Below are 27,625 nucleotides of genomic sequence, written 5' to 3'. Positions count from 1 at the left end.
TTGAAGGTATTTAGGAGGTATGCATCTATTTTGTGTTGGGAAGGTTCTTCATATGGCAACTGACTGTGACTGCATTAAGAGGTATACATGATATTTCGAGATTTGAAGTTGCATTTTAGTATTCAATCATTTTTAGTTTATTTTACTTGCAGGGTACATGTCATTGTTTATGCCTACATGGCATCCAGTACGAGAAGCAGACATGCCCCCCATGAACTTACCCCCAGACTTGGCTGCTGAGCTGCCACCTGAGATGGTTGAACTGGAGCATAGGACACAGGTAACAGCTCTCCAGACTGGTTTATATTTGTTGTGAAAAATTTTGACTTTTATCTGCTGTGCTAAGTATTAATGTCATTGTTATAATGTACTTCAGGATCATGGTCACATGATTTCGCTACTTGTGTCATTAACACACCTTTGTAATATGTTTGTGTAGTGATGTATTAGAAGGCTATGAATGTTGAGTGTTGCACTTCACCATATGTTATTGAGTGCCATATATGAATTCCTCATAATAATGCTTTCAGTGTCATCATATGAATGCTTTTACTAATTTTGCATTGAATGACAGAAACTAGAAAGCCAGATATTGAGTATAAAAAGTAATGTGACACCAGAATTGTTGCATTCAGTTTAGTTGGCTTTTGGATTGTATGACTTTTGGCAGAAAGTTGTTAGATGTAACTCTATTTCACCACACAAAGTCAGGATAATATGAAGGAAATTTATTCCTGCACAGATATTAAAATTATATATTTTGACAGCATTGGAAACACTTATATGTTCAATTATTTTCATTATTATTATCATTATTATATTGATATTATTATTATTATTATTATTTTTTTTTTTTTTTTTTTTTTCATACTATTCGCTATTTCCCGCGATAGCGAGGTAGTGTTAAGAACAGAGGACTGGGCCTTTGAAGGAATATCCTCACCTGGCCCTCTTCTCTGTTCCTTCTTTTGGAAAAAAAAAAAAAAAAAACGAGAGGGGAGGATTTCCAGCCCCCCGCTCCCTTCCCTTTTAGTCGCCTTCTACGACACACAGGGAATACGTGGGAAGTATTCTTTCTCCCCTATCCCCAGGGATAATTATTATTATAATAATATTATTATTATAATATATTATTATTATAATAATAATAATAATAATTATTATTATTATTATTATTATTATTATTATTATTATTTTGCTTTGTCGCTGTCTCCCGCGTTTGCGAGGTAGCGCAAGGAACAGACGAAAGAAATGGCCCAACCCGCCCCCATACACATGTATATACACACATGTCCACACACGCAAATATACATAACTGTACATCTCAATGTACACATATATATACACACACAGACACATACATATATGCCCATGCACACCATTCACACTGTCTGCCTTTCTTCATTCCCATCGCCACCTCACCACACATGGAATACCATCCCCCTCCCCCCTTATGTGTGCGAGGTAGCGCTAGGAAAAGACAACAAAGGCCTCATTCATTCACACTCAGTCTCTAGCTGTTATGCAATAATGCCCGAAACCACAGCTCCCTTTCCACATCCAGGCCCCACAGAACTTTCCATGGTTTACCCCAGACGCTTCACACGCCCTGATTCAATCCACTGACAGCACGTCAACCCGGTATACCACATCATTCCAGTTCACTCTATTCCTTGCACGCCTTTCACCTTCCTGCATGTTCAGGCCCGGATCACTCGAAATCTTTTTCACTCCATCTTTCCACCTCCAATTTGGTCTCCCACTTCTCCTCGTTCCCTCCACCTCCGACACATATATCCTCTTGGTCAATCTTTCCTCACTCATTCTCTCCATGTGCCCAAACCATTTCAAAACACCCTCTTCTGCTCTCTCAACCACGCTCTTTTTATTTCCACACATCTCTCTTACCCTATTATTACTTACTCGATCAAGCCACCTCACACCACACATTGTCCTCAAACATCTCATTTCCAGCACATCCACCCTCCTGCACACAACTCTATCCATAGCCCACGCCTCGCAACCATACAACATTGTTGGAACCACTATTCCTTCAAACATAGCCATTTTTGCTTTCCGAGATAATGTTCTCGACTTCCACACATTCTTCAAGGCTCCCAGGATTTTCGCCCCCTCCCCCACCCTATGATCCACTTCCGCTTCCATGGTTCCATCCGCTGCCAGATCCACTCCCAGATATCTAAAACACTTTACTTCCTCCAGTTTTTCTCCATTCAAACTTACCTCCCAATTGACTTGACCCTCAACCCTACAGTACCTAATAACCTTGCTCTTATTCACATTTACTCTTAACTTTCTTCTTTCACACACTTTACCAAACTCAGTCACCAGCTTCTGCAGTTTCTCACATGAATCAGCCACCAGCGCTGTATCATCAGCGAACAACAACTGACTCACTTCCCAAGCTCTCTCATCCCCAACATACTTCATACTTGCCCCTCTTTCCAAAACTCTTGCATTCACCTCCCTAACAACCCCATCCATAAACAAATTAAACAACCATGGAGACATCACACACCCCTGCCGCAAACCTACATTTCGTCTGTTCCTTGCGCTACCTCGCAAACGCGGGAGACAGCGACAAAGCAAAATAAAAAATAAAATAAATAATATATGTATATATGTATATATATATATATATATATATATATATATATATATATATATATATATATATATATATATGTATGTTTTGGCTCTGAGTGAAACGAAGCTCAAGGGTAAAGGGGAAGAGTGGTTTGGGAATGTCTTGGGAGTAAAGTCAGGGGTTAGTGAGAGGACAAGAGCAAGGGAAGGAGTAGCAGTACTCCTGAAACAGGAGTTGTGGGAGTATGTGATAGAATGTAAGAAAGTAAATTCTCGATTAATATGGGTAAAACTGAGAGTTGATGGAGAGAGATGGGTGATTATTGGTGCATATGCACCTGGGCATGAGAAGAAAGATCATGAGAGGCAAGTGTTTTGGGAGCAGCTGAATGAGTGTGTTAGTGGTTTTGATGCATCGACCGGGTTATAGTGATGGGTGATTTGAATGCAAAGGTGAGTAATGTGGCAGTTGATGGAATAATTGGTATACATGGGGTGTTCAGTGTTGTAAATGGAAAAGGTGAAGAGCTTGTAGATTTATGTGCTGAAAAAGGACTGGTGATTGGGAATACCTGATTTAAAAAGCGAGATATACATAAGTATACGTATGTAAGTAGGAGAGATGGCCAGAGAGCGTTATTGGATTACGTGTTAATTGACAAGCGCGCGAAAGAGAGACTTTTGGATGTTAATGTGCTGAGAGGTGCAACTGGAGGGATGTCTGATCATTATCTTGTGGAGGCTAAGGTGAAGATTTGTATGGGTTTTCAGAAAAGAAGAGTGAATGTTGGGGTGAAGAGGGTGGTGAGAGTAAGTGAGCTTGGGAAGGAGACTTGTGTGAGTAAGTACCAGGAGAGACTGAGTACAGAATGGAAAAAGGTGAGAACAATGGAAGTAAGGGGAGTGGGGGAGGAATGGGATGTATTTAGGGAATCAGTGATGGATTGCGCAAAAGATGCTTGTGGCATGAAAAGAGTGGGAGGTGGGTTGATTAGAAAGGGTAGTGAGTGGTGGGATGAAGAAGTAAGATTATTAGTGAAAGAGAAGAGAGAGGCATTTGGATGATTTTTGCAGGGAAATAATGCAAATGAGTGGGAGATGTATAAAAGAAAGAGCCAGGAGGTCAAGAGAAAGGTGCAAGAAAATGAAAAAGAGAGCAAATGAGAGTTGGGGTGAGAGAGTATCATTAAATTTTAGGGAGAATAAAAAGATGTTCTGGAAGGAGGTAAATAAAGTGCGTAAGACAAGGGAGCAAATGGGAACTTCAGTGAAGGGCGCAAATGGGGAGGTGATAACAAGTAGTGGTGATGTGAGAAGGAGATGGAGTGAGTATTTTGAAGGTTTGTTGAATGTGTGTGATGATAGAGTGGCAGATATGGGGTGTTTTGGTCGAGGTGGTGTGCAAAGTGAGAGGGTTAGGGAAAATGATTTGGTAAACAGAGAAGAGGTAGTAAAAGCTTTGCGGAAGATGAAAGCCGGCAAGGCAGCAGGTTTGGATGGTAATGCAGTGGAATTTATTAAAAAAGGGGGTGACTGTATTATTGACTGGTTGGTAAGGTTATTTAATGTATGTATGACTCATGGTGAGGTGCCTGAGGATTGGCGGAATGCGTGCATAGTGCCATTGTACAAAGGCAAAGGGGATAAGAGTGAGTGCTCAAATTACAGAGGTATAAGTTTGTTGAGTATTCCTAGTAAATTATATGGGAGGGTATTGATTGAGAGGGTGAAGGCATGTACAGAGCATCAGATTGGGGAAGAGCAGTGTGGTTTCAGAAGTGGTAGAGGATGTGTGGATCAGGTGTTTGCTTTGAAGAATGTATGTGAGAAATACTTAGAAAAGCAAATGGATTTGTATGTAGCATTTATGGATCTGGAGAAGGCATATGATAGAGTTGCTCTGTGGAAGGTATTAAGAATATATGGTGTGGGAGGCAAGTTGTTAGAAGCAGTGAAAAGTTTTTATCGAGGATGTAAGGCATGTGTACGTGTAGGAAGAGAGGAAAGTGATTGGTTCTCAGTGAATGTAGGTTTTGCGGCAGGGATGTGTGATGTCTCCATGGTTGTTTAATTTGTTTATGGATGGGGTTGTTAGGGAGGTGAATGCAAGAGTTTTGGAAAGAGGGGCAAGTATGAAGTATGTTGGGGATGAGAGAGCTTGGGAAGTGAGTCAGTTGTTGTTCGCTGATGATACAGCGCTGGTGGCTGATTCATGTGAGAAACTGCAGAAGCTGGTGACTGTTTGGTAAAGTTTGTGAAAGAAGAAAGTTAAGAGTAAATGTGAATAAGAGCAAGGTAATTAGGTACAGTAGGGTTGAGGGTCAAGTCAATTGGGAGGTAAGTTTGAATGGAGAAAAACTGGAGGAAGTAAAGTGTTTTAGATATCTGGGAGTGGATCTGGCAGCGGATGGAACCATGGAAGCAGAAGTGGATCATAGGGTGGGGGAGGGGGCGAAAATCCTGGGAGCCTTGAAGAATGTGTGGAAGTCGAGAACATTATCTCGGAAAGCAAAAATGGCTATGTTTGAAGGAATAGTGGTTCTAACAATGTTGTATGGTTGCGAGGCGTGGGCTATGGATAGAGTTGTGCGCAGGAGGATGGATGTGCTGGAAATGAGATGTTTGAGGACAATGTGTGGTGTGAGGTGGTTTGATCGAGTAAGTAACGTAAGGGTAAGAGAGATGTGTGGAAATAAAAAGAGCGTGGTTGAGAGAGCAGAGGAGGGTATTTTGAAATGGTTTGGGCTCATGGAGAGAATGAGTGAGGAAAGATTGACCAAGAGGATATATGTGTCGGAGGTGGAGGGAACGAGGAGAAGTGGGAGACCAAATTGGAGGTGGAAAGATGGAGTGAAAAAGATTTTGAGTGATCGGGGCCTGAACATGCAGGAGGGTGAAAGGCGGGCAAGGAATAGAGTGAATTGGATCGATGTGGTACACCGGGGTTGACGTGCTGTCAGTGGATTGAATCAGGGCATGTGAAGCGTGTGGGGTAAAGCATGGAAAGCTGTGTAGGTATGTATATTTGCATGTGTGGACGTATGTATATACATGTGTATGGGGGTGGGTTGGGCCATTTCTTTCGTCTGTTTCCTTGCGCTACCTCGCAAACGCGGGAAACAGCAAAAAAAGAAAAAAAAATATGTATATATATATATGTGTGTGTATATATATATATATATATATATATATATATATATATATATATATATATAAGGGAGAAAGAATACTTCTCACGTATTCCCTGCGTGTCGTAGAAGGCTACTAAAAGGGAAGGGAGCGGGGGGCTGGAAATCCTCCCCTTTCGTTTTTTTTTGATTTTCCAAAAGAAGGAACAGAGAAGGGGGCCAGGTGAGGGTATTCCCTAAAAGGCCCAGTCCTCTGTTCTTAACGCTACCTCGCTATCGCGGGAAATGGCGAATAGTATAAAAAAAAATTATATTATTATTAGTATTATTAGTATTATTATTATTATTATAATATTGTTATTATTATTATTATTATTATTATTATTATTATTATTATTATTATTAGGAGAGACTGGCGAGTATGCAGTCTGTAGGGAATTAGAGGGCCAGGGAAGGGAGTCAGTTGTTGTTCACCAGTGATACTGCTCTAGTGGCTGATTCAAGTGAGAAAATGCAGAAGTTGGTGACTGAAGTGGAAAAGTGTGTGAAAGGAGAAAGTTGAGAGTAAATGTGAATAAGAGCAAGGTTATTAGGTTCTTTAGGGTTGAGGGACAGTTTCCTGACGCTACATCGCTGACGCGGGAAACAGCGATTAAGTATAATGAAATATGAATATGATACAAATATAATTAGGATATGTAGTGTTTTCTCTTACTTTAATTCGTTTCTTTTATTTTCATGTTACAGCATCTCATTTATTACCACTGCAGAGTTTTATGATATGTGGCGTATGTTAGATATGCTAGATAAATATTGCTGGATGTAAACATGCTGGAAGGGGTGGCAGGCAGGATGTTTGATCATTGCATGGTAGAAGCAGGTGTAAAAGTTTTTAATACTTTTAAGGAATAGCCTATATGATGTGTGTGTCAAAAGTGAATGAACTTGAAAAAGGAAAAAGACACCTGTATGCAGAGATAAGGGAGACTGAGTGAAGAAGGGTTATAGGATGGAAGAAGATAGAATGAGGGGAGTTGGATAGAAGTGAAAGGTATTTAGAGAATATGTCCTTACATGTGCAGATGATGTATGCAGTATGTGGAAGGTGGGATGTGGGTATGCTCCAAAGCTTGATGCGGTGAGGGTAATCCTCTTTATATGGAGTTTTTTAAACAAAATCACTGAAATGGCAATTGGTAACCCTCTCTTACTATTGTTAATGTAATCTTTGTATGGATTTTTTTTTTTTAATTTTTGAGGGATATTTTACTCAGTAAGGCAGTCTAGTTGAGATATGTAGATGATATAATTTTTACCTGTTCAACTAGTGATAGGATGAGGAAGATGCATTACTAGGGAAAGAAATGAGAGTTGCATGGACAGTATCTGCAGGTTAGGAGTGTGATTGATTTTGAGGTGTACAAGAGAAGTGTGAAGGAGGTCAAGAGAAAAGTACAAAAATTGAAAGAATGAAGAGAACCTAGAGGAAGTGGAGTGTTGTCGATGCTCTGGAGTGAATATGGCAGTGGATGGAACCATAGGAGGTGAAGTACATCATAGGGTGGGTGAGGGGGCTAAAGTTCTGGGCTCATCAAGGAGGGGAAAGAAGGTACATTTGTGGGAATAGAAGTTCCAACTATGTTTTATGGATGTGAGGCACAGGCCCTAGATCAGAGAGAATGGAAGAGGGCAATGCATGAAGGGTTGATCAAACAAGAAATGATAAGGTAAGAGAGAGGCGTGGTATTAAGAAGACATTGATGAGAAAGCTGAAGAGGGTTTGCTGAAATGGTCTGGATTATTGTGAGGATGAATAAGGAGAGGCTGACTAAGAGGGTGTATATGTCAAAAGTGGAGGGAAGCAAGGGGAAGGAGAAAACCAAGGAGGATGGAGGGATGGAGAGAAAGATGCTTTTGAGTGAGTGGGGCCTTAAAATGCAGGAGGGTGTAAGGCATGCATGGAATAGAGCAAACTGAAGCAGTTTAGTATATAGGTTGAGATGTACTGTCATTGGGCTGAACCAGAGCATATGAGCATTTCTCTCAAATTTTTCCCGAGAAGTGTTCCATGTGCATGAAGTATATTACTTCAAAATCTCTTCGCACCCTCTTTGACAAATGACTTGTGCCATAATTTTATGGAAGGGACATATGATGAAAGGTTCCACCATCTTAAATGTGAACAACTAAAGAGCAGCTTTCTATCTTATTCTGGGACAGATTAAAGCCTTTTGTCATAATAAAAACAAAGCTACAAATTATATTAGTTGATACAAGAATACCTTTCCGGAACACTTTATGTTGTCCTTAGAATAAACCCATCTAAACTTACTTAGAGTAAAATTCTCAGGCTTTTCTTTTTGAGGAAACCTACTAGCCCCCATTACAACCTCATTGGATGTCAGCAAAGTTCCAGGATCTGCTACAATTAGAGGAATTTTCTGACAGTATAATTCCTAACTAGATACCCATAAAAATGCTCTATGGCTAGGATAAGAGTTCTTGAAAAACGTACTTTGTCCATACATAAGAGCCTTTTGTTTTTTAGTTATGACTGTCTTGAATTATGATCAAAGTCTTATGTTTGTGGTAAAGCTGATAAAAAAAGCAAGTTTTGAAGCACAGGACTATCTGATATTGATTTCTTTTTGGAATATTACTTCTGAAGTAAACCCCTCCTTTTGCTCAGTTAAATCTATGAGAGACTTCCTTGAGTTCAATGGTGACTTTTGAGGGGAGCACTTTTTTGTTCACCCAGGAACCTTTCTCCCCAAGGATTACCCTATTAAGACTGATTTGGTTGCCTCACCCTGTCCTGTACTTTTGAACCCTAGATATAAGTAAGGTGACTTCCATTATGACTTTTCTGAGCAGTCGTTACTAGGAAGAGTTTAACAAAAGGCTTTTGCAATCCTCAACACATATATTAAATGATACCTTTCTCCAAATGTAGAGCATTAACCATGCATGTTGTTGGGCTTGCCACTTTAGAAGCAGATGTTTGCTGATGTGCTTCATTACAGGGTACCTTTAAGGTAAATTTTTTTTTTGCTGTGTTTTCAGTTGTTTTAGATTTTTTCTAACCCTCCTCCTTTATGTTGTTATGCTCTCAAGCTCGGAGGACAGAGCAGTCCTGGAGAAAAAGGTGAGCTCTGAAGAATGAAAAATTACTTCTATGTGGGTTGATGTCCCATGAGCAGATTTTGGGTTGCTATTTCCTGACCTTTCTTCTCCTTTCTTTTGAAAAACACTTTTTACAACCAGCAGTAACATCCTTCTGGATGATGTCTGTGTTCTGAGAATTATGGAGCAGTCATTTGTGGACTGTGTATCAATTGGTGTGACATTGATAATGTTCCTGATTTTAGGGGGTACCTGGACTGAGCTGTAGGCTGCTTCTACAGCAAGAAGGTTAGAAAGGGGTGAGTGCTTTAAACCTCACCAGAAGACACACCAGAAGGCTGGTTTTTAACCCCAAGTGATCTCAGAAAATCTCAAGCTTGTGCAACAGCACCCTAGAAAGATATAGTTTTTCATTCTTCAGAACTTGCTTTCTAACTGAAATGCACTATTGTATGGAAAATCTTACACACAATTTGCATCCTTAGACAGAGTAATTTCCTATACACAAATAAGAATGGTTCTTGTAGAATATTCTTTAAACGTGATATAAATACCTTGGCTTTGTGTAGGTATTCACGGGACGTGGCCATTGGGAGGTGTCACCTGCACTAACCACCCACCATCTGCTAGCTCTGGTTTCTGTGGCCAACACATTACAGGACATGAATGCTGCAACACTCATCCCTGAACAGGAGCGACGCCGCAAGATCCATATGTAAGTTGTTATTAGGTATAGAGTATATATCTATATCATATTCGAGTAAGAAACCACAGAATTAGGAAATGTGTGAGAGGAGGAAGTTGAGAGTGAATTTGAATAATAGCAAGGTTATTCAGTTTATGAGGGTAGAGAGACAGGTTGGGGTGTGAATTTGTATGGAGAAAATTTGGAGAAAGTGAAATGTTTTAGATAACTGGGAATGAACTTGACAATGAATGTAACCATGGAAGTGGAAGTGATTCATAGGGTGGATGAGAGAGTTAAGGGTCTGAAAGTATTAAGGAATGTGGAAAGAGTGGTCATTATCTGGGAGAGCAAAAATTGGTATGCATAGAGATGTAGTAAGTCCCAATGATGTTTTAATGTGAGGCATGGGATCTAAATGAGAATGTGCAGAGGAGGGTAGATGTGTTGGAAATGAAATGCTTGAGAACACTAAATTTGTGAGGTGGTTTAATTGAGTGAGCGATAAAAGGGTAGGAGAGAGGTATGGTGATAAGAAGAGTGGTTAAGAGAGCCAAGTAGGATGTGCTGAAATGGTTTGGACATATGGAGAGAATGAGTAAGAGAGTTGATAAAGATGATATATGTGTCAGCAGTGGGGGGGAGAAAAAGAGGGGGTGACCAAATTGGAGATGGAGGGATGAAGTACAAAAGGGTAAGAAGCAGCATCGTAGTTCACACCAGTTATGGAGACTCTTTTGCCATGGCTGCCTATTTGAGGGAGTTCTCAAAGGGAACGGGCATCACAGATATAGATAGATAGTTATTGATTACATTTTCATTGGTCTTTGTTCTCTACTTTGTGATTCCATTCTTTTCCAGTCAGGTTTTTCTTTTTTTCTTTGAGCTTTTCTGTTGCTTCTTTAATATTTGCTGTTTTCTTTTTTCCTTTTTATTCTTTTCTTCTGTTCATCCAAATTTTTCTTTCTCTCATAATCATCTTTTTCATTAACCTGTACTTTCTTTCAGCTGGTGCTGAGGCCTTATTTCTCCTTGATGAAGATAGGAAATAAGAGATTAAAAGAGATAAGTAACTTGTGTATTGTCATGGGAATTGAAGCAATAGATTGATTAAATATTGAAGGAAAGAGAAATATTTGTTAGCTGAATGCACAGAAAATGTATTTAGCTGAAACGCCACTGATATGGAAATTTGTAACATTTGACCAGTGGAAGCTCATTGTATAATTGTGTTTATTCAGATGAGACTGGAATTTTATGTTATTGTATGTGAATACCTTGCTGATGGTTGGAGATTTTTTTAGCATTTCCCTGAGGAATGACCAGAAATAGTTTTTAAGTGAAGACTGTGCATAGCTGAAAGTGTGAATGGCGGAGTTGGTCTTACCTTGCATTTTGCCAGATTATGCAGAGTAAAGAGATAAGAAATGGAACAGCAGTGTGATATGTTGGCAATGTGATTTCCTTTTATTGTATATTTAAATGCCTCTCTCATCTTTGTAAAGTAGCCTAAGGAACAAATTAGCGTTCGTCCCATTTACATACATTCATTGCCTTGTATAATGTTCTGAAACAAGAGTCTGCTTTCCATAGCCAAGCTTGACGGACTGCTTCGTGGTATATCTTGATTACTTTGCATGCCTTGGATCAGCTCATTGACGTGTTGACCATCATGTATGACACCAGTCCATTTCTAATTCACACATGCCTCTTGCCCTCTAGAATGTTCAGGTCCCAATACCCCAAAGTCTCCTTCACTCAATCCTACCTTCTTGTAAGTTTATCCCTCCACTTTTGGCACGTACGTTGCCTTTGTCAGTCTTTCATCCTTTGTCCTCTCATGTCTGAATCATTTCAGCACAACCTGGTTAGCCTTCTTATTTACACCATTGTCATCACCACACCTCTCTGCATTGTCATTCCTTATGTGATCAACCTGTCTCACACCCTCATGGTTCCATTCACATCCTTCTCCACTGTCTGCTACCTAAAGTGCTCCACTTCCTCCAGATTTTCCTCATTCAAAGGAACACTTGAATTGTGGGCCCTCCAATTGTAGTTCATTGTCTTACATTTGCTCGCAGTTAGCAATAGAGCATAAATATTTGAATTACTTATTAATTTGTGTCATTCTTTTTGGTCTTGCACTGTTTTCTGTGTATGAGTTTCTTCATAAAGGATTTCCATGTAATATTTTATACACCACTTAGTAGGTTATATTACATGATCCTCCTAGCTTTCTCTTGTATGCACTCTGCCAGACTGTCATCAGCATTGGAGTTTCTCTCTGGAGTCTGCCACCAGATCCATGTCATCTGCATACAGCTACTTGTTTTTCTCCCATGTCTCCCCTTACTATAGACCAACCCCTGCATTTACCCCCTTAACCACTACACCTGTAAACAGATTAAACTAGTACATATCATCCTTATCCTATGTCACAGACAGCTCAGACTAGTAGTTATCACCCTTATCCTATGTCACAAACAGCTCAAACCAAAATTTTAGTTGTTACTTATATACGGGAATCATACGTTATATAACTAATGTTGATGATTTTTATTATATCCTTATGTACCTGATATGCAGTTTCCTATATCTGAAATGAAATTATGTATATATAGTTTTTTGACATGATGCTGCAGATATTATTGAAGCAGGTGCTATCATTAATGTTCTAAACTTTACAGCCAAAGCTCCAAAACCAACCAGTCTCTCACCAACCATGAAGATGAATTTTCTCGCCAGCAGTCTGTGATAAAACAAGGATGGTCAACACTGACTGCTCTTCATACAGTATTGTTACCTGACTGTGTCCTGGATGCTGGAGCTCCTGCATACCAGCCTCCCATGGTTGAAATTCTTGCACGTAGATGGCAGGATCGCTGTCAGGAGGTATTATACATTTCTCCGTTCTTCCTTGATTACAGGTTTCACTATTGGATGTTAGATGTATCATCAGAAATGTACTTTCATAGTTTTTATTTTATATATCAAGCCTAGAGAGAATATGAAGTGAGTATTGCAAGAGAAAGTACCAGAGATTCTGAAAGATTATGTAGATATATTAATAATAAGAAATGTTTAAGGGGTGTGATAGGAACCATAGTAAATGAGGATGGGGAACCCATTGTGGACCATAAAAGCATGCTGCATTTCTGGATTTCCAGAAAGCTTTTGACAAAGACCCCTGCTTCACTTTGATACATAAAGTCCGAGCTATCAGGCATAATGGCTACATAGGAAATTGGTTAAAATCCTGGTTAGGGAGCAGAGTCGTAATGAATGATGAATTATCACTGTGGTCACTTGTTACTAGTGGAGTCCTCTAGGGATCCATGCTTGGGCTTATATTTTTCATAATTTATGTTAACAAAATTGATGTAGGGCTAAATGATTTAGTGTCCAAAGTTGCAGATGGCACAAAGATTGGCAGTGCCATAATAACTGAAGAAGACTGGCTAAGATTACAAGAGGATCCAGATAAAGTTGCTGAAAATGGCAAATGCCATTTAACATTAATAAATGTCAACTGTTACAAGTTGGAAACATCACCACAAAACTTGATCATGAACTGATAGGTCACATGATAAATGACACCCTTAGTCAGTGTCTCCAGTAACTTCAAATTCTCCCAGCATTGTAATGAAGCTGCCGAGAAAGCCTATAAGATTAGGATTTGATAACAAAAAGTTTATCTACAAAAATAAGGGTGTGATACTGCCACTATGTTTAAGTCTAATTAGACCGTACCCCAAATATGCAGTGCAGCAGCAGCAGGTTCCCCCCCAAGCAAGGATATTCTTAAATTGGAGTCAGTGCAGTGAAGAGCAACTGAATTGATTCCTTCCTTGTGCAACAATCCAAATGAGGAGAGATTGCAAGAATTAAACTTACTCTCCTAAGCAAGAGACACCTTTGGGGCAGATTGCAGAATGTTTTAGAAAACTTGAATGATTCGAGGTTGATATTGAAAATTTCTTTATAGTAGCACCAGCATTACTGATCAGAGGAAATGGACTAAAACTTAGAGGTCACCAACTTAAACTGGACCGTACGAAATATTTCTTTACCAGCACTCCCCATTTGACTCCTTCTTCTGTTTCCCCTTTAAGAAATTGAAATACAAGAAGGAGAGGGTTTCCAGCCCCCCACTCCCATCCCCATTAGTCACTTTCTATGACATGCACAGAATGTGTGGGAAGTATTCTTTCTCCCAGAACGTTATCTCAGAGAGCAAAAATGGGTATGTTTGAAGGAATAGTGGTTCCAACAATTTTATATGGTTGTGAGGCGTGGGCTATAGATAGGGTTGTGTGGGGGAGGGTGGATGTGTTAGAAATGAGATGTTTGAGGACAATATGTAGTTTAAGTGGTTTGATCGAGTAAGTAATGAAAGGGTAATAGAGATGTATTATTTTTTTTTATTTTGCTTTGTCGCTGTCTCCCGCGTTTGCAAGGTAGCGCAAGGAAACAGACGAAAGAAATGGCCCAACCCACCCCCATACACATGTATCTACACACACGTCCACACACACAAATATACATACCTATACATCTCAATGCACACATATATATACATACACAGACACATATATATATACCCATGCACACAATTCACACTGTCTGCCTTTATTCATTTCCGTCGCCACCTCACCACACATGGAAAACCATCCCCCTCCCCCTTCATGTGTGCGAGGTAGCACTAGGAAAAGACAACAAAGGCCTCATTCGTTCACACTCAGTCTCTAGCTGTCATGCAATAATGCCCGAAACCACAGCTCCCCTTCCACATCCAGGCCCCACACAACTTTCCATGGTTTACCCCAGATGCTTCATGTGCTTTGGTTCAATCCACTGACAGCACGTCAACCCCGGTGTACCACATCGATCCAATTCACTCTATTCCTTGCCCGCCTTTCACCCTCCTGCATGTTCAGGCCCCGATCACTCAAAATCTTTTTCACTCCATCCTTCCACCTCCAATTTGGTCTCCCACTTCTCCTCGTTCCCTCCACCTCCGACACATATATCCTCTTGGTCAATCTTTCCTCACTCATTCTCTCCATGTGACCAAACCATTTCAAAACACCCTCTTCTGCTCTCTCAACCACGCTCTTTTTATTTCCACACATCTCTCTTACCCTTCCATTACTTACTTGATCAAACCACCTCACACCACACATTGTCCTCAAACATCTCATTTCCAGCACATCCACCCTCCTGCGCACAACTCTATCCATAGCCCACGCCTCGCAACCATACAACATTGTTGGAACCACTATTCCTTCAAACATACCCATTTTTGCTTTCCGAGATAATGTTCTTGACTCCCACACATTCTTCAAGGCTCCCAGGATTCTCGCCCCCTCCCCCACCCTATGATTCACTTCCGCTTCCATGGTTCCATCCGCTGCCAGATCCACTCCCAGATATCTAAAACACTTTACTTCCTCCAGTTTTTCTCCATTCAAACTTACCTCCCAATTGACTTGACCCTCAACCCTACTGTACCTAATAACCTTGCTCTTATTCACATTTACTCTTAACTTTCTTCTTTCACACACTTTACCAAACTCAGTCACCAGCTTCTGCAGTTTCTCACATGAATCAGCCACCAGCGCTGTATCATCAGCGAACAACAACTAACTCACTTCCCAAGCTCTCTCATCCCCAACATACTTCATACTTGCCCCTCTTTCCAAAACTCTTGCATTCACCTCCCTAACAACCCCATCCATAAACAAGTTAAACAACCATGGAGACATCACACACCCCTGCTGCAAACCTACATTCACTGAGAACCAATCACTTTCCTCTCTTCCTACACATACACATGCCTTACATCCTCGATAAAAACTTTTCACTGCTTCTAACAACTTGCCTCCCACACCATATTTTCTTAATACCTTCCACAGAGCATCTCTATTAACTCTATCATATGCCTTCTCCAGATCCATAAATATATTTATACATTTTATTTTGCTTTGTTGCTGTCTCCCGCATTAGCGAGGTAGCACACATAAACAAACGAAAGAATGGCCCAACCCACCCACATACACATGTATGTACATACACGTCCACACATGCAAAGATACATACCTATACATCTCAACGTATACATATATATACACGTACAGACATATACATATATACACATGTACATGATACATACTGTCTGCCTTTACTCATTCCCATCGCCACCCCACCACACATGAAATAACAACCCCCTCCCCCCTCATGTGCACAAGGTAGCGCTGGGAAAAGACAATGAAGGGCACATTCGTTCACACTCAGTCTCTAGCAGTCATGTAATAATACACCGAAACCACAGCTCCCTTTCCACATCCAGGCCCCACAGAACTTTCCATGGTTTACCCCAGACGCTTCACATGCCCTGGTTCAATCCATTCACAGCACTTTCAACCCCAGAATACCACATCGTTCCAATTCACTCTATTCCTTGCACACCTTTCACCCTCCTGCATGTTCAGGCCACGATCACTCAAAATCTTTTTCATTCCATCTTTCCACAACCAATTTGTTTTCCCACTTCTCCTTGTTCCCTCCTCCTCTGACACATATATCCTCTTGGTCAATCTTTCCTCACTCATTCTCTCGTGTGACCAAACCATTTCAAAACACCCTCTTCTGGTCTCTCAACCACACTTTTTATTACCACATGTCTCTCTTAACCTATTATTACTTACTCGATCAAACCACCTCACACAACATATTGTCCTCAAACATCTCATTTCCAGCACATCCACCCTCCTGCACACAACTCTATCCATAGCCCATGCCTCGCAACCATATAACATTGTTTTGAATCACTATTCCTTCAAACATACCAATTTTTGCTTTCAAAGATAATATTCTCAACTTCCACACATTCTTAAACGCTCCCAGAACTTTCACCTCCTCCCCCACCCTATGATTCACTTCCGCTTCCATGGTTCCATCCGCTGCCAAATCCACTCCCAGATATCTAAAACACTTCACTTCCTCCAGTGTTTCTCCATTCAAACTTATCTCCAAATTGACTTGTCCCTCAACCCTACTGTATCTAATAACCTTGCTCTTATTCACATTTACTATCAGCTTTCTTCTTTCACACACTTTACCAAACTCAGTCACCAGCTTCTGCAGTTTCTCACACAAATCAGCCACCAGCGCTGAATCATCAGCGAACGACAACTGACTCACTTCTGAAGCTCTTTCATCCACAACAGACTGCATACTTACCCCTCTTTCCAAAACTCTTGCATTCACCTCCCTAACAACGCCATCCATGAACAAGTTAAACAACCATGGAGACATCACACACCCCTGCCGCAAACCTACATTCACTGAGAACCAATCACTTTCCTCTCTTCCTACACATACACATGCCTTACATCCTCGATAAAAACTTTTCACTGCTTCTAACAACTTGCTTCCCACACCATATATTCTTAATACCTTCCACAGAGCATCTCTATCAACTCTATTGTATGCCTTCTCCAGGTCCATAAATGCTACAGACAAATCCATTTGCTTTTCTAAGTATTTCTCACATATATTCTTCAAAGCAAACACCTGATCCACACATTCTCTACCACTTCTGAAACCACACTGCACTTCCCCAATCTGATGCTCTGCACATGCCTTCACCCTCTCAATCAATACCCTCCCATATAATTTCCCCAGAAATACTCAACAAACTTATACCTCTGTAATTTGAGCACTCACCTTTTTCCCCTTTGCCTTTGTACAATGGCACTAGGCAAGAATTCCGCCAATCTTCAGGCACCTAGCCATGAGTCATACATACATTAAATAACCTTACCAACCAGTCAACAATACAGTCACCCTCTTTTTTAATAAATTCCCATGAAATATATATATACTACTTCGCCAACGTGGGAGATGGTGAATAGTATGAAAAGAGTATATATATTTATTTTCATCATTTTCCCTAACCCTCTCACTTTGCACACCGCCTCGACCAAAACACCCTATATCTACCACTCTATCATCAGACACATTCAGCAAACCCTCAAAATACTCACTCCATCTCCTTCTCACATCACCACTACTTGTTATCACCTCTCCATTAGCCCCCTTCACTGAAGTTCCCATTTGCTCCCTTGTCTTACGCACTTTATTTACCTCCTTCCAAAACATCTTTTTATTCACCCTAAAATTTAATGACGCTCACTCACCCCAACTCTGATTTGGTAAACAGAGAAGTAGTAAAAGCTTTGTGGAAGATGAAAGCCGGCAAGGCAGCAGGTTTGGATGGTATTGCAGTGGAATTTATTAAAAAAGGGGGTGACTGTATTGTTGACTGGTTGGTAAGGTTATTTGATGTATGTATGACACATGGTGAGGTGCCTGAGGATTGGCGGAATGCTTGCATAGTGCCATTGTACAAAGGCAAAGGGGATAAGAGTGAGTGCTCAAATTACAGAGGTATAAGTTTGTTGAGTATTCCTGGGAAATTATATGGGAGGGTATTGATTGAGAGGGTGAAGGCATGTACAGAGCATCAGATTGGGGAAGAGCAGTGTGGTTTCAGAATTGGTAGAGGATGTGTGGATCAGGTGTTTGCTTTGAAGAATGTATGTGAGAAATACTTAGAAAAGCAAATGGATTTGTATGTAGCATTTATGGATCTGGAGAAGGCATATGATAGAGTTGATAGAGATGCTCTGTGGAAGGTATTAAGAATATATGGTGTGGGAAGCAAGTTGTTAGAAGCAGTGAAAAGTTTTTATCGAGGATGTAAGGCATGTGTATGTGTAGGAAGAGAGGAAAGTGATTGGTTCTCACTGAATGTAGGTTTGTGGCAGGGGTGTGTGATATCTCCATGGTTGTTTAACTTGTTTATGGATGGGGCTGTTAGGGAGGTGAATGCCAGAGTTTTGGAAAGAGGGGCAAGTATGCAGTCTGTTGTGGATGAGAGTTTGGGAAGTGAGTCAGTTGTTGTTCGCTGATGATATAGCGCTGGTGGCTGATTCATGTGAGAAACTGCAGAAGCTGCTTACTGAGTTTGGTAAAGTGTGTGAAAGAAGAAAGTTAAGAGTGAATGTGAATAAGAGCAAGGTTATTAGGTACAGTAGGGTTGAGGGTCAAGTCAATTGGGAGGTAAGTTTGAATAGAGAAAAACTGGAGGAAGTGAAGTGTTTTAGATATCTGGGAGTGGATCTGGCAGCGGATGGAACCATGGAAGCAGAAGTGAATCATAGGGTGGGGGAGGGGGCGAAAATTTTGGGAACCTTGAAGAATGTTTGGAAGTCGAGAACATTATCTCGGAATGCAAAAATGGGTATGTTTGAAGGAATAGTGGTTCCAACAATGTTGTATGGCTGCGAGGCGTGGGCTATGGATAGAGTTGTGTGCAGGAGGGTGGATGTGCTGGAAATGAGATGTTTGAGGGCAATATGTGGTGTGAGGTGGTTTGATCGAGTAAGTAATGTAAGGGTAAGAGAGATGTGTGGAAATAAAAAGAGCGTGGTTGAGAGAGCAGAAGAGGGTGTTTTGAAATGGTTTGGTCACATGGAGAGAATGAGTGAGGAAAGATTGACCAAGAGGATATATGTGTCGCAGGTGGAGGGAACGAGGAGAAGTGGAAGACCAATTGGAGGTGGAAAGATGGAGTGAAAAAGATTTTGAGTGATCGGGGCCTGAACATGCAGGAAGGTGAAAGGCGTGCAAGGAATATAGTGAATTGGAATGATATGGTATATCGGGGTCAACGTGCTGTCAGTGGATTGAACCAGGGCATGTGAAGCGTCTGGGGTTAACCATGGAAATTTCTGTGGGGCCTGGATGTGGAAAGGGAGCTGTGGTTTTGGTGCATTATTACATGACAGCTAGAGACTGAGTGTGAACAAATGTGGCCCCTGTTGTCTTTTCCTAGCGCTACCTTGCACATATGAGGGGGGAGGGGGTTGTTATTTCATGTGTGGTGAGGTGGCGATGGTAATGAATAAAGGCAGACAGTATGAATTATGTACATGTGTATATATGTATATGTCTGTGTGTGTATATATATGTATACGTTGAGATGTATAGGTATGTATATTTGCGTGTGTGGACGTGTATGTATATACATGTGTATGTGGGTGGGTTGGGCCTTTCTTTCGTCTGTTTCCTTGCGCTGCCTCGCTAACGCAGGAGACAGCGACAAAGCAAAATAATAATAATAATAATGATAATAAAAATATTTTCATGCACATTTGCCATTTCCCACAGAGAGAGGTAGTGTTAAGAACAGAGGACTTATCCTTAGAGGGAATATGCTCACTCAGCTGTCTTTTCTGTTACTTTTTTGGGGGGGAAAAGTAAAAAATGGGAGGGGAAGATTTCCAGCCCCCTGCTCCCTCATTTAGTCACCTTCTACGACATGCAGGGATTACATCAAATGTGTTCTATCCCTGGGGATAGGGGAGAAAGAATACTTTCCACGTATTCCCTTTGTGTCGTAGAAGGCGACTAAAGGGAGCAGGAGTGGGGGGCTGGAAATCCTCCCCTCTTTGTATTTCAATTTCTAAAAAGGGGAATAGAAGAAGGAGTCAAGCAAGGAGGGCTCATCCTCCTCAAAGGCTTTCTTTTATACATCTCCCAGTCATTTGCACTCCTTCCTTGCAGGTATCATCCAAACACCTCTCTTTTCTATTTCACTAACAATTTTACTTCCTCATCCCACCACTCACTACCCTTTATAAATCTGCCCACCTCCCACATAAATATTACATTGGAGGCTCTAATCACTGACAAAAGTCCACATCAAGGCTGGACCTTAATTGAAATATAGAGAGGATTATGAAAGGAGAACAAAGAGACAAATGGGAATATTTTTGAATTTTGGGGAAGTGAAAAATGTGTCATTTACAATGTGCTAGGTCATAGTTATTGGCAGAGACGTGAGAAGATAGAGAATTCCAAAGCTTCAAGGTGTAGGGAAAGAAGTCATCACAACGCCCCACACTTGAGTTACCAGTGGCTGCACAGCAATAAATGCTTCTGTAGAAATTTTAAGGATGTATCCTTAGTTGGGATCATTATCAGTAATATTTTGCAAACCTGTTTTTCAGAATTTTGCAGCCTTGTGCACTGACATATTAAGGATGCAGGTCATAAGAGGGTTACCTTCTGTGTATACAGACCAATTATTTTAGCCAGCATAGATCTTCTCAGAATACTTTCTCAAGAACTTCTCAGATATTTGATTTGGTGGACAGACACATTCTCCAAAATTCATGCCATATAGTGGTCTAGGTTGATGCATCCAATGAAGGATAAGTTTCCATTCTTCAAAGGATTGTGAACAAAAGGGGAACTATTGTTTCATAGTTTTAATCTCCAAGAATATTCCGAGTCAGGGTGCAGAAATCTGTCTCTGATGGGAATTACTGTCACTGTCTTTTGTCTTATGAACAGAGGTTTATGCAACCCATTCCCCCAAAAAGGTAAAAAGATTTTGATATTGATCAAAGACCCTTTTTCCAAGTTTCTTATGTGGAAGGAGTATACAAGATTTGTGCAAATTTTTTTTTCAATATCATATGCAGTGCAACCAAAATTGTCTATAGATATGGATTTTTTTTTTTCTATTAAGGTGTGGCCATGATGGACTGTGCCATAACTATGACATATAGCTCTCCAGTTTTTATCATGTAACCAACTGTAAAAGATGTAACAGGCTTTTTTCTAGATCACTTCAACATTTTTGCTGGAACCTGACCTAAAAGTTCTTGGTTCTGGAACATATAACACTTTTCAGAGGTTTTGCGAATGTTTGCAGATGGCCTTTTCATTATATTCATCCTTATCTCTAAGCCTACCACTCCTCTGGAAAGATATTGATCCTTCCATAAAGAAATTGACTATTCAGATGTGACAGAAATCTTATACTGGATAGCTTCACTAGCCCATTTTTCATAATTAGAATAAGGCCAGTAATACCTTGCCTCTTTAAGAAGTGCTGATAGGGTAGTGTATTAATATGCACTTACTGATAACTTCTGGAATTTTACCTACTCGCTTCTTGCAGCACTTAGAAAGTTGGCCGCATCTGCCAGTTGGGACCATACATTAAAGAATGCTGTAATTATCTAATTGTACTCTACAGGAAGGAAGTTTTACACTCATGGGGCCCCATTTCTTGAATACTCATTGTCATCATACAGCATCTTAAGTTTATGTATGCTGCCTGCATCAATTATGTCCCAAGTCAATCTCTTATGTTCATCCACCATTATTACAAGAGTATTTCTTTACATCCATATTAATAAGTTCCTCATTTGATTTCATGTTATGTCGTCTGGTTGCTCTCTTTGTACATCTCTCAGAGAACTGTCAACTGTTCAGTTGGTCGATCTCTTTTAAAGACTTAAACACTATGATCAGGTCACCCCTCACTCTCCCTGCATTAACCATGTCCTCAGTTAATCTGTTCTATTCATTCTTATAATATAAGAGTATTTCTTTACAACCTTGTTTGCAAGTTTCTTACTTAATTAGATGCCATTTTCTGTGATTGCTCTATCCCTACATCTCATAAAAGAAGTGTCTACTTTGTAGATCTGTTTTAGAACTTAATGGTTGTGATCAGGTCACCCCTCACATTTCTCTCTTTCAAGGTGGGTAAATTTAAAACCTTGACAATTTTCCTGTAGCTTAGCTCTCTTAATTTTTATATCATCTTTGTTGCCTTCCTCTGGACCTTCTTTATGAACTCTTTGTCTTATTCTTTAGGTGCAGTGATCGAACCTGAGAAGCATATTCTAATTTTAATCTTATGTAGTAAATGAATAGCTTGCTGAATATCTCCTTATCCATATACTTGAAAGTTATTCTGATATTTACCAGAAGACAGTTTGTCTCAGTAACCCTCCTAACTTGAGACTCTGGCAACCGTTTAGGGATGATGTGTACTATCAAGACCTTCTCATGCACAGAATCCTGAAGTTTATTTCCTGCCAAGTAATGATAATACTGAGGCTGTCTTTCACTTTATCCAATCCACATTCCATTTACTTGGGTTGAATTTCATCAGCAACATTTCAGACCAACATTGGTGTTTGTTTAGGTTCCCCTGTAAGCTGACGCAGTCCTCCTCACTTTTCACTTCCCCAATGACCTTTGCATTATCTGCAAACACATTCAGGTAGGATTCCATACCTTCAGGCAAGTCATTAATAAAGATTAAGGAAAATAATGGTCCCAAAACCAAGCCCTGTGGCACTCTGCTGATGACCTCATCCCATTTGGAAAAGACACCGCTAACATATGTCTGTTGTTCCTTCCCACTGAGATCATCTTCTTTCTATCATGGGAATTTCTCTTATAGCCTCGTTTGGTGATTTCACTGACTGAATCAGCCTCCTTTGTGGTTTAGTGTCAAATTTCTTCTGGTAGTCCACATATAGATAGTCCACCGAGCCTTCCCTTATGTCCAGGACTGAGCTGATTCTCTCATAAGACTCAAAGAGGTTAGTTTCATGTGAATTCCTTTCCTCAAAATCATGCTGTCACTCACTTATGAAATTTCTTTTCCATAGAAAATCATCCACTTGCTTTCTAATAATCTTTTCCAGAACCTTACACACCACACTTGTCTGTGAGACTAGTCTGTAGTTCAGCACCTGTTCCCAGTCTCATTTTTTAAAGAGAGGTATGACATTTGCCCTTTTCCATTCCCTTGGCACCATGTCTGTCTTCAGTACATACATGTATGTACAGAGAGTGCAGAACATTTGAGTAGGAAGTGCATTATGTCTTCTTTGTGGTAGTTGCATCATGGGCATGAAAGGTCTTGAGATATGTTGAAATGGTGTTTGTAGTGTTGTAATGATGGGTGATGTCCAGAGCATAGATGGGTCCTTTTGAGGCTGTTTGTGATGGTGGAAGATATCAGATACTCACAGATTAGTGTTTTAAAAGTTAGATGTCATATAGGTAATTTAGAGAAAATAACCTGCAAGTTGTCATTTTGACTATAGAGGTACAAATAATGAAAGTTGCGGGCTTGAAACGAAGTATTTATCAAGTCTGTTCTGAAATGTATCTTTAGTGCTGCTTTCAGTCTTTCTAATTGGTCAGATTGTGTCATATGTTAACAATCCTATTGAAGAAAAATTACTTTGCCTCATTCAAGGTAAATCATTTGCCCACTAGTTTGTGCCCATTACAGCGAGTAAAATCATATGAATCAAGTCTTGAATAACTTCATAAATCTAGATTATCAAAGCATTTAATAATTTTGAGTACAGGTTGTACCTCTCTAATCCGGCATTCTATGGCCTGGCAGCTCACATAATCCGGCACGTTTTGAATCTGCCTCCAAAATCTGTATACACTGTAGCCAAGCTAATTAACAGTCCTGTTAATTTCTTATAACCCCAGAACAAGTGTATAATGGTGACGAATCTGCCCTTTATTGGCTTCATATGCCACTAAAAACCCTTGCCCAAGATATTGAGGAGTCTCCATCTGGGGATAAGGATTCCAAAGATAGGGTAACAATTCTTGGCTGTATCACTGCTGCAGGAACTCTTAAAACAAAGCTTAGATAATTGGTAAGGGCCTTTAAAGGGGTCACTTTCTGTTTTCCGGCATATTCTGTGGTCTGGCAATGGCCAGGTCCCAAGGTTGCCAGATTAAAGAGGTACAAACTTTACTTGTATTAGATCGACTCACCTTCTCTTTTCTAAGCTAAACAGACTCAAGTCGTTTAATAGAATCTCATGGGATTTGTTTTTAAGGTTGGGAATCATTTTGGTAGCTCACCACTATACTATATTCATTCTGTTTGTTTAGGTAGGGTGTCCAAAACTGAACACAATATTCAATATGTGCACTAACCAGTGAATTGTAAAGAGTGAGGATGATTTCCCTGGACTTAGTTCGAAGACCCTACCTATGAATCCAAGAATTTTGTTTGCTCTTTTCAGTGTTTCTGTGTACTGCTTACTTGGTTTTAGGTTACTAGAGGTTGTTACACCCAACAGAATTCATGCTGTAGCTTACCTTTTCATTTTCACTACCAGTATGTGAAACTGCAGTTGTCAGTACATAAGATATTTGCCACTTATGAGCTTGCTTGATCAGTTTCCCTCTGTCAGTTTGAAGCTGTAGATGTTCATTTGTAGATTTATTTCTCAGTTTTGTATCATCGGCAAATTTTGACATCTTGAAATGCAGTCCATTACCAATACTATTGATACATATGAGAAAGAGAACCAGTCCCAGGACAGATTCTTGTGGCACTCCACTTGTTTTGTCTAATCATTCTGAGGCTTAACCATTAATCACAACTCTTTGTTTATGGCCAGTCATCCAAAATCCTATCCTCTGAAGTACAACCCTGTCAATGCCATGTGACTTGATGTTTGCTTGTAACCTTTAATGTGGAACCTTATTGAAAGCTTTTTGAAAATCTTGTTGGATAACATTAGCTGCTTTACTTTCACCATACTTTTTATTAAATCAGATTGTTAGACATGAATGATTTCATTGAAAACCATGCTGAGAACCATGTATTGAGTGGTAGTCCTCTAAATCGTGTACAATTCTATATTAAATGATGGTTTTCCTAAGTTTTTCAACTATGGACGTTAAGCTAATAGGATGATAATTTCCAGTCAGTGACTCATGTCCATTTTATAATATCATTATTACATTGGCAAACTTCCATTCACCAGGAACTTTTCCCATTGCAAATGACTTATTGAAAAGGGCAGTCAATGGCTTAAACTATCTCATTTTTGCCTCTTTCATTATTCTTGCATAAAACTTATCAGGACCTGCCATTTTATTTATTTTCACTCTTTTTATTGCTGAAAATATGCCTTTGGCTTTTATGACATTTTTTTGACTACATTTCTTATGAGCTACTTTCCAAGACAGTAGGTACTTTTATTTCACTGGTCCATAACCTTAGTTTTGTTTAAGAAATAGACTATTTATTATGCATTGGCATGTATATTCCTTTTGCTGCTTTGAAGGTTTTTCTGAAGTTTTTCCAAGCTACATTCATATCATTTTCACTGATCATATCACCCCAGATCAAGAACAGTGCAAAGATCATTGAAATTTGCATGTTTAGAATCAGGTATTTTTTCACAGTTGTCGTGTTGACCAGCATTACATATAGTGTTGAAAGCAAAAGTAATTTGTTGGTGATCACTAGTACAAAACTTTTCTCCAACTTCAGCATTATTTGGTGAGGTCCTCATTTGTTATTAGAACTAAATCTATATATTCTCATTGCAAGTAGATTTCTCAACTGATTGGATTAGGACACTATCGAGCAAATTTTGGTAGAGTCCACGCTCAGAGCTACTGGAAAGAGATTCTCCCCATTTAGTTACTGACATGTTAAAATCTACTATGAAGAATCTTGTTCATTACAAATTTCTGCCAACTGACCATAAAAATCTTTCATCTAACTCTGTTGTCAGTGTAGGGAACCTTCAGATTAGTCCTATTGTTATTTTCTTACTTAGTTTATTCTTGGCATCCTGATTATACAGTAGCAGATGCCAATGAAGAAACTTAATTGGAATTGTGAAATGCAAAATATAGCCAATAGTTCCTTTAATAGAATTCCATTAAATTTGGGATTCGACTTTATACTATATCTCATCACAAGTTATATACAATTTATGTAAAAATCTGATTAATCGACTGTATTATGTAATGATAATATTTGTATAGCATGCATTTTTTTTTTTTTTTTTTTTTTTTTTTTTTTTTTTTTTTTTGTATAGGTCAGAGAAGCAGCACAAGCTCTTTTGAAAACAGAGCTTTCTCGAATGGGACCTGAAGGCCGACAGAAATTGGTCGAAATATGGTCGCCACACCTGCCAACACACACAGAACCCCTCCCCACTGGTCCTACTAACTACAGTAACCAAGAGGCTCCACACCCACCACGACCAGAACATTCAACCACTAAGGTAAGATGAATCAGGCGTCTTCGTTTTGAGGGTCTAATGATATCCCAGGGTATCCCTGGGGATAGGGGAGAAAGAATACTTCCCACGTATTCCCTGCGTGTCGTAGAAGGCGACTAAAAGGGGAGGGAGTGGGGGGCTGGAAATCCTCCCCTCTCATTATTTTTTTTTAATTTTCCAAAAGAAGGAATAGAGAAGGGGGCCAGGTGAGGATATTCCCTTAAAGGCCCAGTTCTCTGTTCTTAACGCTACCTCGCTAATGCGGGAAATGGCGAATAGTTTGAAAGAAAGAAAAGTATTGTAGTGTTGAGTGCGATTTTATTTTTATTTTTTCTTTATTATACCTTGCCGCTGTCTCCTGTGTTAGCGAGGTAGTGCAAGGAAACAGACAAAAGAATGGCCCAACCCACCCAAATACACATGTATATACATAAATGCCCACGTATGCACATATACCTATACATTTCAACATATACATACACAGACATGTACATATTCATACTTGCTGCCTTCATCCATTCCCGTCGCCACCCCACCACACAAGAAATGGCATCCCCCTCCCCGTGTGCATGCAAGGTAACGCTAGGAAAGAACAACAAGCTGCATTCGTTCACACTCAGTCTGTAGCTGTCATTTTACTTTTATGTTATATATTATTATACTAGATTGCTGATTCCTACATCAGCAAGGTAGCACCAGGAAACAGAAAAAGAATGGCCCATCCACTTAAATACACGTATATGTACATAAATGCCCACACATGCACATATACATGCTTTTTTTTTTTTATTATTATATTTAGTCGCTGTCTCCCACATTAGCAAGGTAGCGCAAGGAACCAGACAAAAGAATGGCCCAATCCACCCACATACACAGGTATATACATATATGCCCACACACGCACATATAAGTACCTATACATTTCAACATATACATACATATACATACACAGATATATATATATTTATTTTTATATATATATATATGGGAGGGTATTGATTGAGAGGGTGAAGGCATGTACAGAGCATCAGATTGGGGAAGAGCAGTGTGGTTTCAGAAGTGGTAGAGGATGTTTGGATCAGGTGTTTGCTTTGAAGAATGTATGTGAGAAAAACTTAGAAAAGCAAATGGATTTG

The 27,625-nt window shown here is 39.8% G+C and overlaps 1 protein-coding gene across 4 annotated transcripts in view; it reads left to right on the top strand.

Moving 5' to 3' along the window:
- Rbcn-3B (WD repeat-containing protein Rbcn-3B) overlaps positions 1-27,625 on the top strand; it is a 393,934-nt gene that overhangs the window by 326,672 nt on the left and 39,637 nt on the right. For all 4 annotated transcript variants that reach the window (XM_071666665.1, XM_071666667.1, XM_071666666.1 and 1 more), the window contains 4 exons: positions 153-280; positions 9,428-9,573; positions 12,234-12,438; positions 26,304-26,492. In XM_071666665.1, coding sequence (XP_071522766.1) covers positions 153-280; positions 9,428-9,573; positions 12,234-12,438; positions 26,304-26,492 — 668 coding nt within the window. The remainder of the gene's footprint in view (positions 1-152; positions 281-9,427; positions 9,574-12,233; positions 12,439-26,303; positions 26,493-27,625) is intronic.

This window comes from Panulirus ornatus, chromosome 11 (genome assembly GCF_036320965.1).
Source record: "Panulirus ornatus isolate Po-2019 chromosome 11, ASM3632096v1, whole genome shotgun sequence".
Taxonomy (NCBI): Eukaryota; Metazoa; Arthropoda; class Malacostraca; order Decapoda; family Palinuridae; genus Panulirus; species Panulirus ornatus.
The sequence above is the reverse complement of the archived record's forward strand: the minus strand, read 5'-3'. Positions and strand labels throughout refer to the sequence as shown.